Source organism: Neopsephotus bourkii, unplaced genomic scaffold, assembly GCF_033783945.1.
Source record: "Neopsephotus bourkii isolate Nb327-2 ecotype Australia unplaced genomic scaffold, CSIRO-AGI_Nbou_v1 NB_335, whole genome shotgun sequence".
Lineage (NCBI taxonomy): Eukaryota > Metazoa > Chordata > Aves > Psittaciformes > Psittacidae > Neopsephotus > Neopsephotus bourkii.
Genome location: NW_026900841.1, coordinates 1711510 through 1726848, shown reverse-complemented (window position 1 = coordinate 1726848; position 15339 = coordinate 1711510). Strand labels below are relative to the sequence as shown.

At 45.0% G+C, this 15339-nt stretch overlaps 1 protein-coding gene across 1 annotated transcript in view; it reads right to left on the bottom strand.

Annotated features, from left to right (window-relative positions):
- Nucleotides 1-15332, bottom strand: part of TUBGCP2 (tubulin gamma complex component 2) — a 33224-nt gene extending 17892 nt beyond the window's left edge. Inside the window, exons 1-11 of the mRNA XM_061348090.1 lie at nt 15287-15332; nt 12868-13031; nt 10800-10928; nt 10307-10483; nt 7758-7917; nt 6531-6738; nt 5531-5730; nt 4419-4608; nt 3348-3493; nt 2536-2716; nt 408-588 (exon numbers count right to left, since the gene is read on the bottom strand). Coding sequence (XP_061204074.1) covers nt 408-588; nt 2536-2716; nt 3348-3493; nt 4419-4608; nt 5531-5730; nt 6531-6738; nt 7758-7917; nt 10307-10483; nt 10800-10928; nt 12868-13017 — 1722 coding nt within the window. The 5' untranslated portion in view covers nt 13018-13031; nt 15287-15332. The remainder of the gene's footprint in view (nt 1-407; nt 589-2535; nt 2717-3347; nt 3494-4418; nt 4609-5530; nt 5731-6530; nt 6739-7757; nt 7918-10306; nt 10484-10799; nt 10929-12867; nt 13032-15286) is intronic.
- Between the last annotated feature and the right edge of the window lie 7 nt (nt 15333-15339).

Sequence of the window (15339 nt, the reverse complement as noted above, 5' to 3'; positions counted from 1 at the left end):
CTTTATCCAGATCTCACACTTCCCAGGCACAGCCTCTGTGCTGCTTCACATCTGTAAAAGATGCAGTCATTAACAGCCAGGACTTCTAATCAGGTGTTCTCTTGTACTCCAACATGAGCACCGAAGCTGAGACCAAGCATTAGAGACACACCACTGCTTCCACTTCATCCTGGGGCCACCCAAAAGCACCTTCTCCATGTTCAAGAAACCTGCAAGAAAACACAGCCAGGGGAGGTTCCTCCTGTTGATAATCTGGATGAAATAGGACTTAACCCAGAGAAAGTCTACAAAATGACAGCCATCAATTCTCTTTTCCTTCACTGTACATTCAGCAGGTTCTTACAGGTACACAGGTCTTCCCAAATCATGGCAAGCCTTCTTCTCAAATTCAGTTACCTTCTGCTTACCTTTAAATCATCCTTGAAAGGATCTGTGTTGGCTGTACTCATTCGCAGGGCTAATTCAAGCAGAGCCTCTAGCCTTGTGGTTATGATGTCATCTACAGGCTTCTTGAGTTCCTCTTCTGTGAGATCCATGAAGTGAACAAAAAAGTCCCCTTGATCCATCAGGAAATAGTGTTTTATAGATCTGCTCAAGAAAATGAAGGGACAATTGATTATGTTTATAAAAGCCCAAGTTAATCCATATTAAACCTAAAGGAACAAAAGCAATCAATTCAGCCAGCCTGCTGGGTTTGATCACAGAATGTTCCTCTTCAGGGAGAACACACTGCCACAAATAACCAATCTGGAGACTAGTCTTATGCATGTGTCCTCCTCCCTGCCACGTCAGTCAGGATACATGCAGATCCATTCAAGAAGCAGTTGCCAACTCAGAGCAGAGTCCTGAACTCCTCTGAATGAACAAGCATCTGTGCTGATTTTTTAAGTACTCCAGGTACTTGTGTTGACTTCTGCTACAGTAGGATGCATAAACTTCAATTTTCACTTGGTGCCAGGGAATCAACTGCAGTGGGCCAGAAGCTTGGAGATAACTCAGAGGAGTAACTGGTAACTGCAGCTTTCAAAGCAAAACTAGGGCCAGCACATCCTTAACACAAGATGATTGTAGACTCCTGACCACTGTCAATTTGGGAGATGCTCAGCCCCACTGTTTACCTGATTGTCACTACTCTTTTGAACCAAGGAAACTCTCCCAGTCATGAGGAAGTCAGCGGTTAACTGAGGAAACAAGAGGTAGGGGAGAAAGATACACCACCGACACACCCTACAGCGTAAACCCAAATGAAAACCTGACCTAATGCTGGTGACAATCCCACTTCAAGCAGGAGGTTGAACTACAGATCTGCTGAGGTTGTTGGTCCTTCCAACCAACGTTTCTGGGACAGTGGAGAGCATCAGTACTGCTGCTTAACTGAAGAGAAGTGGTATCCGTCACAGTTCCCTGGGGTTTAATCAAACATCCTGCTTCAGCCCTCAAAGCTCACACATACACTGGAAGCTCAGCATACAGTGGAAGCTTCCTCCTCAACCAGCTGCCCCTGCACTTGCACCCTAGCAGCCCATTTATACACAGGACAGCTGCTGCATGATCTAGCAAAGACCCTGTTTCAAAGACGAGGAGGTCACAGACATTGACCCCAGCTGGACAGGCTAAGCAACACCTTAACCTGAAACTACACTGTGACAGATGGGCCCAACAGAGGACATGTGCCATCAGAACTTCAGAATCCAGTGCCTCTTGAACATTCGTATTGAGCAAAGAAGGCTTGGAGCGATGACAGTCTTTAGCAAGGCTAGGAAGACTCTCTAATGACTGGCAGGTTTCAGACAGCTCTCAACCTTTCATGAAACCAGGAATTCCTCGGTTTACTCTTTTCTGAAGATGGTAATAAACTAAAAGCTTGATTCACACAAGGAAGCTGGAGTTTGCATGCTAGAATGCGCCTGCATTTGCTATCAGCTGAATGTATTATGAGAGTCAAAATACAGCTTATCAAAATGAACTTTAAAAAAGGACAGTGTTTAGAAACACCCTGTAGTGGAACTTAGGGCTAATACACTTACTGTATTCCAACTACTTATGTTTGAATGAACAATAACGAGGGCATTTATTTGCTGAAGATGCTTAATATCCAGCTATTTCTTATTCACATTAAACTCTTCTTGATCATACCAGGTGATAAAGGAAACTCCTTTCCCAGGTAGGAGTGACAAGCCATGGGACAAGTCATGAGTGAGGCAGAGGATGTCCATACCCAAGGGTGGGTTTTGGGACTGGGCTAGGCAAAGCCACAACTTCATTGATCTAGTTTTGGCAACAGCCTTAGAAGGAACTCAGACTAGAGATGCCCAGATACCCTTCTCACCCAAAATTTCTGTAATCTTACTCTTCTCTTTCTGTTTTAATTCAGGAAAAACCCCAAATCTTATTTTTTCAGGTCATCCCTTCTAATGGAAATACAGACAACACATTAATAATAACAACCCAAGAAAAGGCAGACTAACTTCAGAAAACTTATGTTCACTCTCGGAACCAATGTATTTAACATGCATTTAGTAAAATGAATCAAACCTTAGGTGAGTCACCAGCTCTTTCTCCTCCATTAGGAAATCCAGAAGAACTTTGCTAGCATAGTTATATGCTTTTTCTATTTGTTCCACATATGCTCGCTCTTTTAAAGTATAGATGACCTCTTTCGCCACAGGGCAGGTAACATCACGGCCACATTCTCGCACAACATTTAAGTATTTCCCTAGAAGCAAGAAGAAAGAATGACCCATATTCACACCTACTGAACATCCAACTTTCAAACCACTATCTTCAAGAGGAAGATATGCTGTGAGATGTTTGCACTACATTCTATCAAAAGCTGGAAATGATTTAGACAGCTCTCAAAAGATAATACAGAATTTTAAATTAGGGACCTAGTATCACATTTAAGGAGAGATCTAGAAATGGGTTTATCTTAGAGTGGTGGGAAAACATCTTTGCAGATAGCCAGAAACCTTCAAAATCTGGTGCTGCACTTAGGAAGTAGCTTTTGGAGGGGTTTGTACTTAGGAAAGAGAGCAATGGTAGCCATCAGGTGCATTTAAACACCCAAATTAAAACTCAGCATATTCAAACCTCAGTTGTCTAGCTCCCTCTAGCTAGCTGTACCCATGAAACAGAGCAGTAGAAAAGCTCCTGTTGCTGCTGGACTCCTTCCCACGTTTTATTTATAGGCACTGGGATTCTTTTATAGTCTGGTTCTTCTGTTCCTCTGAAAAGTATGGATGGAAAACCCCATAAACTGACAAAACATGATGACATGTATCCTTACACAAAAAATGGTAATGCTTGTCTCAAGATTTCTCTTACATCAGAAGCTTATCTTTACCTACCTGTGCTCAGTATTTTATCAGCCATTTTCTGCAAGAATGAGGGAATCTGTTGCTGAACAACAGTGTATCTTTGATCCCAGTACTTGTCATTATAGTCCTCCTGAATCTTCTCCTTCTGCAGCTCATGTTCCTCCACCATGAACTCACTGAACAGTTAAAGCAGATGTTTAGAAGCAGGGAGTGGTACAGTGAGGATTACTTTTTTTTTGACCTGTAAACTGGTAATATGAGCTATCAGAAATAAGGTCTCAGGAAAATACATTTCAGCCAAGAATTGAAATTAGTCTGTATTTGTACTAACAGGAGATGCACTATGCAGTGTTTCTGCTAATCTGAAGTCAGTGATGACAGAAACAGAATTTTATAGAGTTTACAAACCAGTGTAAACAAGATTTGGTTGTCAGTGTAGAGGTGAGGAAGCTGGCCTTTTCCTGTCTTCTCACCATCAGGAAGGCATTCATTTTAGCTATCTTTAGTTTTGCCCCCTCTTATGATTCTGAAAATGTGGGAAACAGAAATGCTGCATCATCTATTAAACACAGCAAAATGCTTCAAATGACTATAAAAGCCAAGAAACTTCAGAAAGTGTTGTCATCTCCTACCAGATTAGCAAATTAGTAGACTACATTGAATACAGATTCACTAAATTATCACATTTGTGTCCCATGAGAAGAGGGCTCACCCCTTGTCATGAAGAGGATGAGGATGTGAGAGGAGAATACTTAAAGAGGGACAAGCAAGGTAAGGTGGAATTTGAGCATACTACATACTTGAACTGTTGTGCTATTCACTTTTGCACATAATTTCCTTGAATTTGGAAAAACAAAGCAAGTGAGAGTGTCTCTGACTACATACACACTGAATTACGTAGGAAATGTAGTTAAACATGTTTCAGCAGCTCCCCTTCCTTGCAGTGCTGTCTTGCCTACTCACTGCTGCCAGGTCCAGGCCCTTACGTTATGCAGACTTTACATGGCAGAGGGATGGGTGCACTAAGAAAGTAAAAGCCAAAGACCTGAGCAGTATTTCCTAACTTTTGCTTTTCATTTTCATTCCTTAACAGTCCCTTACCTGTAGGGATCATTGATGATGCCTCGATAGATCCACTTTTCCAGAATTTCAAAATAAGGTACACTGGCTGCCTTGGTTAAATACAGGCACAGCTCCTGGGCCTGGCTGTCCCCCGTGTAATTAAAAGTCTTGTCGTGGAGTAAGCTCAGGGTAGATCCTCCCATACACTCTCCTTTATCCACAGAAGTAGCTAAAATTGAAAAATACAGATATACGACACAAAGCTGACAAAGATGAATTGCACTATCTATGGTCCTAAATGTAATGAAGTTAGCACATGATTAGCTGACTACCCTAAGTTACAGATCTCCATGTCAGCTCTAGAACCCTGCTGTGATGATGCAAGGCCATTCCACCACAAAACCAAAAGCTCACATCCTGAAATGTCCTGAAACAAAAAAACCCAAATGAAACCCAACCCTCCACAGAAGGAGAACTGAACTCAGGTAGACACAAGGTAACATGGTGGCTTAAAGTCCAAAAGCCCCCTACACTGAGGGCATGATGTATAGAGATCCACCTTCCAGGTGGTAATGGAAGAAACAGACACTTTCAGTGACTTGCTCTGATCTCAAAAGCACTTTGTTCTCAACTGTTATTCTGCAGATACCTCGAACGTTAGGATACAGGTAGGGCAATTCCAACTGGAGACACAGAAAGAAATGTCCACAAAAAGGGTGGTGAAGTCATGGGAAAGGGCCCAGAATGGGGGATCTCCATTGCTGAGGACTGTTCAGACTTGCCTGGACATGGCCCTGAGGAACCTGCTGTAGCTGTGAGCTTCCAGGGGTTTCTTCTGTTTGAATCTGTTTGTGGTTATACATCCACACACAGTTGGAGGGGCGTTTAGAAAGAAGCTGAGCAGAGACAGCAGTGGTGGAAACAACTGGTCTGAAAGGCATGCACTATGAAGGTAAAATGCATGGAGATGCCCCAGAGCCCATCGCTCTCAAGGAAAAGCTGTGCAAGTACAATTCCCCTTGACTTTCTTCTTTAATATAACATCAAATTAAAATGACACATGCCCTGACTGTATTGCTGTTCTATAGCTACAACTTTCAGAAACTGTCATGCACTCATTAACATGTAATGACTGTATTTCTGAAATTTACCAAGCGAAGCAAGAATCTCCAGGGTCCTCATTGTGGGCTGGATATAAAACCAGAGTTTCTGCAGTGACAGAAGTCCCTGTCTCTGAAGGTGTTCCAGCTGTGTAATTAATATCATGTATTCCTTGATTAGAGTCCGCATAGCAGCAGCCAGAGCATGATTTACCTGTCCGTACTCAAAGGAAGACTTCTCCTCTATAAACCTGCAAAAAGCAATATGGAAACCCTTTTAGTCAAAACACCTACCATTTTCAGAAGTTTTCTCTTCAGGACAGTGTACAAGCACACAAGTAGATTGTGTGTTGGAAAGTGCACTGGTCTTCAGCTGGAGTTTCAGGTTCCGCATTTGTTTTCTGTCCCCCTTCCTTACTTCCCACCACCACATTTCCTAGTACAGAAAGCTGTAGGAAGATGTTTCCTCTCATCCTGTAGGGGAACTAGAATTGTTTGGAAAAGTACTGTGTAGAAAGTGTGAGCCAGGGTTTTCAAGAAGATTTTCTTTGCATAAGCAGCAGATTAGAGGACAGGAAAAGATCTCAAAAGGAAGCTATGTGCACCCAGACACGTGGGGAAAGCACTGCTGCTAGCTTCTAACACCACATGCCACTGCAGGGATTCATTGGACCAGATTTAGATGGCTCTATACATGTTGGTGGAGAGAGACAGATACTTCTGAACAGTCATCTGGAAGGAGACGTGTAAAAGAGACTGGATGAATCACATTCTAAAAATGCTTCTCTCTCTTTGCTGTCTTTTAGGGATTTTGAATCAGATGTAGACATCTACAAAACAAGTATCTGCTGCTGGTGAGGTGTACCTTATCCTAAGACCTTTTAACAATTAAGGTAGCTACAAGAAGCTAGGCAGCAGTAGATTCTCTTACTCAGAACCACATATACAAAGGTGGCTTCTGTCCTGGATATCCAGAGGAAAGGAGATTCTCTATTCTATAACCTGATGCTCAAAGGAGAATATCCGCCTTTGACAGAAGTCAGCTACGTACCTGGTGACAGCAGAGTAACTTGCTGCTACTGGAAGAATCCTGGTCACCAGCTCTTTGATGGACAAGTCCAAGTTTGGATCAACTGAAAATGCTCGGTTCTGCCTGCCTACGAGAGGCTGTGCCGTGATGTATCTTCCATCCACACCAATCAGAACGTACAGCAAGTCCTCCACAATCATGGATTCTTGGGAAGCTAATGGCAAAGTACCTGGTTTCAAATACAAGACAAAAAAACGGAACAAAATCAGAACATGCTATAATACTGCCTCATTGACCACATCATCTCAGTCTAGTACCTGAAGCTTGAAAGGAAAACATACTACCATTCAAACAGAACAAAGGAAGATCATGCAAAGCTAAATCTAGATAGAAATGACTGAGTGAGGCTCAACTCCAAAATCATCCACTTTTCTTTCCAGGAAAACAGAATCTTTTACTCATTTATACCCAAAACACATCAAGTAGATGGGGCTATACATTCGACATCTGTGGCCAAGAGAACATCACCCAAAGACTGTGCTGCTGATCCTTCCACCCAGAAGGGCTCAGCTATAGTGGACTCAAGGAACTCTGATCTTGTCAACAACTCCCTCTACCTTACCTCCACTGAAACACTCAAATATCAAGAAAACAGTTCAAATACAGACACAAAGAAATGTGCAAAAGTGCAAATTGAATGGTTAAGTCAACACTGCAGGAAGCATAAAGGACTCAGCTCAAAATACAATTAAGTGGATAAGAAATGATGCACAGCTCAGCCTTAAAGCTAGAATACAACAGGGAGAGATTAGTCCCCTGCTGCTCTGGTGAGGAGATAGCAAATTGGAGAGGTTGTTATAGTCTTAGTGGAGAGGATATTGACCTGGATGGATTGATGAATGCTCCCTTGTCAGATATTAGTACACATCTTTCAGCTGAGAATGCAGGTGTGATACTCCTACAGTAAGAGGTCATGAAGGCTCATAAAGGCTCATAAATTCAAGAGAGAAAAAGGACTGTGAAACTCCAAACAGACTAGATCCCATGGATCAACAGTGGGGCTGGAATTCAGAACAGGAGAAACACTGTGAACAAATTAAGTCTGGGATTTGTTTAAAACCTGCTCTTCATCTGCAGAGTGCAAGAAGCAGCTCTGCTTTCATCCCAAGCGTGACAAAGTCTGAATGGCACTTCTGAACAAGCACAAAACACTAAAAGTTAATGCCATTTTTCCTGTGTATCACATACCTATAGGTACTGTTGTGTCAGTGCTTAAACTGGTGCCAATTAAGAAGTCACCAATAAGTGCAGGTCTCTCATACACCCAAGATGGAAACACTGGAATGGGCTGACCAGAATTCTTCTTGTTCTGCTTATCTCGAAGGATTTTTCGTGTAAGCTCAAGAGGCTGTTGGAAAAAGAGAGAGAAAGAAAGAAGGGGAAAAAGAAAAAGATCTTCAGAAATCAAAAAGATCTTGAATTTCAAGCAGAAATTGACTGTAAACTGGTAACTTGAGAACAGAATGTAGAATAGCTGATTCTTCACTACCACAGTGTAGGATGTGGTCTCCCAGTACCACCTAGTGTGTTGTAGTCTGTGGTTTTTCTAAACAGTTGGCCTTTTTATTGTTGGAGAGTTCATCAAATAATGCCTTTTAGCACCCTTCCCCACCAGCCTGGGTGCTAGGGCACACACATAGGGGAACAGAGTGGGAACATGCACAACCACCAGGCATCTTACTAGTTTACAAAGTGAACCACACAAATGGCAGCAAGCTCCTTTCAGAAGCAGTAACACCAGATTCAAGGACCACTTGCAGACAGGCTAATGAACACCTCCAAACTCCATTTCTGCACAGTGGCTACTGAGTAACTACGTGCCAAATGCAATACAGATAATCCACCCACAGATAGTCGGAGAATGATGGAGCTTTTTTACTCTGAATAGGAGTCAGTGAAGGAAGTGAGCTCCTAAAGACTGAAAGACATTCCATCCCTGGCTCTGTGTCTCTGACACTAAAGTAAATGGAATGTAAGATTCATTATCAGCTGGAGAGGCTTCTGAGATGCACAGCCTTCGTGAATATTTAGAACCCCAGGAGTACAAACACAGACAACGTGCTTACGAATGGCCATTTCTTAAACTCCACAAATGTCTATGTGAAATGGGATATGCACAGCGCTATTTTACTTCCCTCTCACAGGTCTCAGAGGAGAGAGAGGAACCTGGCAGGAAGCAAACATATGTGTGAGCTTTGCATCTTAGAGAATGGCACTCTTATATGTGAGAGGTAGCTGATGCACACTGTGGCTGGCCCTGGCCATCTTTCATATTCTCAGAGTTGCCCAGTCTTGAAATCCTTCAAACAAGCATCAGTCACAAGCATTCAAACAAGCTGTGGGACCACTCCTCCAGGTAGCTCTGGGTTTGGGCATATTTTTTGCAGCATCACTGCTGGCAAAACACCAGGACAATGTCCTCAGTTCAGAGAAGAACCCCAAAGCAACACTGCCTTCCTACTTACACTGCTAGAAGGACCTGAATTTCCTCTGCTCCCCTAACAGAAACGGGACCTTCATAGGAGAAAGGGATGAAGCACCAAGTAAGATGCCAGCTGTTCAAAAGATGACTAAACTTCACATAAAACAGCAGATCTCAGTGTAGGATTGAGTCTTTCAAATGGGTAAACAACGTGAACTCCTTTACAAATGTTAAATTTATACAGTCAGAAAATACCCCCCTATTGAAGTAGTATATAGTAGTTTACTCGTCTGTCACAATCTGGATACATAGACACTGGCTAGAAGATTTAAATATGATGTGCATTTTCTGTATCAACTTGAGCTCCAGATCATTAAAGAAGACCTGGAATGGAAGATCTCTCTCTAGCACTGGCTCTATACAACATGGCTGTATGCAAAAGCTTCTGCTTAGGAGAAGGGCAGCCACCATTACATCTTCCCAAATAGCGGGGAATGAGTTGGAATAAAAGTTCCAATAAACCATGGACCTCACCACCTCCATAAACTATGCACACTTAGGAGAGGGCAACTAAGAAAGTACCCAAGTCCAAAAGCTTCTGAGGCATGGAGGTAAGTATGGGAGATCATACAACCTATCAGATACACATAAGGTATCAACAGCATAGGTGAACAGAAGACAGTACTATAGCATAGAGATATTTCAGTGAGATGGACTATATGAAAGTTACACCTTGGAAATTCAGAGACATGAAGTAATTCCTATCTCCCAGTTGCCAAAATGAAATCAGACCACAGACTAAGAGAACAGTTTGGGTTGGACCTTAAAGCTCATCTAGTCCCAATCCCCTGCCACAGGCAGGGACACCTTCCACTAGAGCAGGGTGCTCCAAGCCCCTGTGTCCAACCTGGCCTTGAACACTGCCAGGGATGGGGCAGCCACAGCTTCTCTGGGCACCCTGTGCCAGTGCCTCACCTCACAGTGCTCCTGATCAAGCATCGCCACAGGCAGAAAATGAAACATCAGCACAGCTTAAAGTAGTTGTTTGAAATGGGAAAATGAAATTACATTAACAGCCAACAGTTACAACTCTTGTGGCCTTGACTTAACTGACTTACATAGAATAAAGCCACTTTTATTAAGAACAGCTCAAAGATTTAATATAAGCTGGCTAATAAATTTTGAGAGATAATTTAGGTTATATGCACAGATAGCAACATCTGTAATTCCACTAGATGATAAAAGTGAAAAGCACAGCTATACGTACGAGCAGAAAGGAAAGATTTTGTGCTGAAGGCTTGGGAAGAGACAGTACCTGCTGTACACTGGAGTTGGCTGTGACATTGCCCAGCTGCTTGCGTAGCTCCTCAAGTTCCTGCAGAGATATCTTGGAAGTAGATGAGGGGATGGCAAAATTTGTGCTGCCACTGGTTGCTGCATTTGCTGCAAGTTCTGCCCTTTCTTTAGCATTCTGTTGCAAATACTGGAGTGTCTGTACATACATGAAGAAATAAAAGATCTGGTGAATGCTGGTCCGCACACACTAAAGCAAAAAACGTATGACCATAAGATGGCTGTGCTATATCAGACCACAGCTCTTTCTGTCCCAGTTTTCCAAGTCTCAGTGGTTTATACCAAGAATAGTGCAACTGTCAGTAGTGCTTTAACAATTCAGTAGACTTAGAACTGGTTATCTATCGATTTCTACGCTGAACATTATCATTAGAAAGCATGCTGTACTTAAAACCACTGCACTGTTGATACTGTTGGATACTTGTAATAGATCCAGCTCTAAAGGAGAAACAAACCTCTTTGTCTTCTGTGAGTTTTGACAGTAGATAAACTAAAGAATCGAGATGTCTTGTATTTTTAGATTTCAGCTCATCATACTTCTTTAAAAAATCCTCAGGAGTTCGAGAGAACTCTGCTATTTTTACCTGTAAAACACCATATAAGTAATAAATGTTTAATGTGCATTATTAGCTCAGCATTCAAGACAGAAACATTGTGCAAGGAGGAAGACAATGAGATGCAGGCTGGGGTTGCCTCCAAAGTACTCCAGGGAATGGGTTTTGGACTGAATGCTGCAGCACTGGTCTTCTGCTAATGGTTATGCTGGACGAGAGTGGGAGTCCTGGGACTTCAGGTGATAGAGAAGGAACTCCAGAAGAGAAACAATGAAGGTAGGCACAAGAACTGCAGCAGGGCTCACTTTGCACATGCTCAGTCTGAAGCAATATAATTTTGTATCAGCAGGTTTATTAAGGAATTTGGTGTTGATGAAGCCACTGGATCCACTTTGGAGGCCCCCCTAGCAAGAGAGACATCAACCAGACTGAGCTCAGTGCAGAGCCAGAGATAGTGGGGTGTACTGCCTGTTGCCCAAAAGGGTTACAGACCCTGCTCTAAGGGGCACAGCAAAAGCACCACAGGCACTGCCACAAGCTGTGACACAGAAAATCCCAGCTGACCCTAGGGAGAGTCCTTTCTGGAGAGAGTGGTGATGCTGGGACATGGCCAGAGATGGAGGAGTCTCCTAGAGATCTTCAAAATGCAGCTAAGCAGTCTGCTGTAGCTGTGATGCTGGCCCTGCTGGGAATAAGGGGTTGGACTGCAGGTCTCTGGCTGTGCCTCCTACTTCAATCTTTCTACAAGTCTATGAACTGTCACTGTAAATGATGCACAAGACTGGAATTAGAGAAAACAGAGAGTTCAGGCTACAAAGAGATCAACTTCCAGACAAAATTAGCAACTCGGAGCTTGATTGATGGATTGCTTTTAAAAACAACATTGAAAAGCACTATTATGGCCACAGAAGCATACCTGGCCATGAGAATGTCAGGCTTCAATCCCCAGTACTTTGGGATATTCAGAAGAAAAGTCAGGTATTGCTTATATCAGCATGTTTCATACAGTTACTCTTTCCCAATCATTTGACTCCTCCAAAGGACAACCCCTCTAAATTTTGAAACAGCCACCATACGCACAAATAAGCTCCTTCTTTAAACTTCCCTCCCATCTCAGTTCTAACACTCCTTATCTTCTTCCACCCATCCCTCCAATATGCAAGGATTTTACCTTTTTCCTGATATAATCTTTCTACTTTATACCCCAAATTGAGATTCCAGATCAGATTCCTTCTTTTTATACCCTTGCCAACATGATTTCACCATTATTCTTCAAAAAACTTGGCACGGCCATTACCACTCCCCAACATGGGTCCAGCTCCACAAACACAGAAGTCAAGTTATCTCAGAGGAAAGTACAGTAAGGAAAATGTAGTTCATACCACAGACCAAGAGAAATCATAGAATTAGCATAGAATCACTGACTGGGTTGGGTTAGAAGGGAACTTAAAGCTCATCCAGTTCCAGCCCTGTGCCACAGGCAGGGACACCTTCCACTAGAGCAGGTTGCTCCAAGCCCCTGTGTCCACCCTGGCCTTGAACACTGCCAGGGATGGGGCAGCCATATCTTCTCTGGGCACCCTGTGCCAGCGCCTCAGCACCCTCACAGGGAAGAGCTTCTGCCTAAGCTCATCTCAGTCTCCCCTGTTCTGGCAGGTTAAAGCCATTCTCTTTGTCCTGTCCCTACAGGCCCTTGTCCAAAGCCCCTCTTCAGGTTTCCTGTAGCCCCTTTAGGCACTGGGAGCTGCTCTAAGGTCTCCCTTTCTCCAGGCTGAACCAGCCCAGCTCTCTCAGCTGGACTGAAATCACACTGAGGAATCTTAATCTTGAATTTCTCTTCAGGGAGGAGTGTGCTTTCAGAGCTGATGGAACCTCTACCAAGGACTGCAAAGAAAACACACTGCCTCAGGGGTCCCACTGCCACCCTGGTGAGGTCTGAAATGCATGTTGGCTGTGCACCAACGCTTACCTTCACACTGTGTGCAGAGACAGCCGTGGTAACATACGGTGTTCGATTCTTCTGCAGAAGATCAATGTAGACTTCAGCTCCTTCCCCTCCATGAACATGCAGCAGGCTGAGCAACTCATTGACATCATGGTGAATGCGGAACTCGCTCATACTCCCACTTGAGGCTATGAGCTACGCGGGACACAGAAACAAAGGTGACAAGTTATTTTGCTGCTGCAAAGGAAAATATACCCTGAACATTTCCCGACTACATTACGAGCCTGCTACAAGGTCTGACTGGCACAAAGAAATACATTTTGCTTGCAATTTGTGCAGACAAAAGAGAGGTACCTGTTATCATGCCTGATTTAACTATACTGGTACAAACCCCAGTGATAACAGAGATGAGCCAGCAGAGGATTTTTCAATCTGGTGGAGAAGTCACTGAATCATCATAAAGAAGTACTGGTTTCTGTACTGACAGATCACAGACACAGCTGGAACTGCTGGCTCCAGCAGCCTGCCCGTGCTGCTGCTTCTGAAGTGATTCAAACACAGTTTTTCCATGTTTAGGGCTCTCCATACTTATATTTTTGCACATTTTGTCAATAGACAAGCACCAACTTCTGCATGTTTATTGAAATACTGGCTGCAGAACTAAGAGTCTGACTGGGGCACCATGCAAGTACAGAGTCTAACATAACACCTGTACAGATGCTGAATACCAAGCACATGGAAAAACATTTGCCAAAATCATTGAATCATTTAGGCTGGAAAAGATCTCTGCAAGGCCCAGTGCAAGCCTCCAACCAAAACTGCATCAAATTACATGCTGTGAAGGGCTTGTTCCAGTCCAAGCTTAAATGCCTCTAAAGATCCAGATTCCCACACCACTTGGGGCCCTTATCCTCACGTGGAAACACTTTTTCTTAATTTCCAACTGGTGTTTCCTCTGCTGCAGCTTGGCCAGGACCTCTGGGGCTCTTGCTGTGCCCCTCTGGCTCCAGCATCTCCAGGATCCCTTTGGGCAGCAGGAGATGCCATTGGATCCCCCTTCACCTCCTTGTCTCTGGCTGCTCCTGCAGCCTCTCCTCCTGTGCACCCACCCAGCATGGCCAGGGCCTCCCTGGCCTTGCTCCACTTTGTAAGTCTCTCACAAGGGCCCAGACTGGAGCATTCAGGATGTGGTGCCACAAACAAGGTGTTCCTTTTCCTTTATGTACTGGCTATGTCCTTGCTAACAGCAGTGAGAACCAGCCTCCAGGACCTTCAGGTCACTTTCTTCTTGCAGGTGTGCTCCTTCAAGACCAGGCTGGACACGGCTTGGAGCACCCTGCTCTAATGGAAGGTGTCCCTGCCCATGGCAGGGGGTTGGAGCTGGATGAGCTTTAAAGTCCCTTCCAACACAAACCAGTCTGGGATCTATGACTGTGTTCCCAAATACTCAGCTTTTGCATTATTTCCAATTCCTTACGGTTTTTGTGAGCTCCCTTCTTCAGCCTGTCAAAGTGCCCATGAGCGGTCACCATAATCCCAGCCCAAACCCCCAGCCCATGAACCCCTCATAGAACCATAGATTGGTTTGGGCTGGAAAGGACCTTAAAGCTCACCCAGTTCCAATCCCCTGCCACAGGTACGGTCACCTTCCACTAGACCATGTCACCCAAAGCTCTGCCAAGCCTGGCCTTGAACACTGCCAGTGATGGGGTATTTACCACTTCTCTGGGCACTCTGTGCCAATGCCTCAGCACCCTCACAGGGAAGAGCTTCTGCCTTATATCCCACCTGAACTTCCCCTGTTTCAGTTTGAACCCATCACCCCTTCTCCTATTGCTACAGTCCCTGATGAAGAGTCCCTCTCTGCATCCTGCTGTGGGATGCATGATCTTGACGAAAGCCATCCCTCCCGTCACCCTGTACGTCAAAGCGCACCTCAAACGTCACCAGCCCCAGCAGCGAGCATCGGCACCAGTAACAACCTCCAGTTCCCCCTCGGGTTGCCGAATGCACCGGGGCTCAAGCCTATAACGACGGAGGCGAGGCCAGGGGCGCAGGCCTTGCTCAGCGGGCCCCAACGGTACCTCATCTTGTGCTAAAGGTTCCCGGAGACGCCGACACCGCGGGAGCCCCATAGGCACAGAAAACCCTGCCCGGCCCCAAGGAAACCGCCCATGTCCGGGAGCGGAGCGGGCTCCCCATCCCCGGGAGGATGCTCGGACACAGCCCCCAGTGACCTGCTGTAGCCGAGACACGGGCCCTGCCGGCGGCAGAGCCAGGCCGCAGAGCCCAGTCGGGTGCCGCGGTGGGACCCGCTGCTTCCGGCCCATCCCGTACCAGTTTACCCGGGTCGGGGGGCACGGCTTCCCCGGCCCCGCGGCGGCTCCAGGAGGGACCGGAACGACCGGGACCGGAACGACCACGACCACAGCACCTACCCTACCTGCCCGCCGGGAACCTCCCGCCACTGCCGGCCGGAAGCGCGCCCCGCGCCTC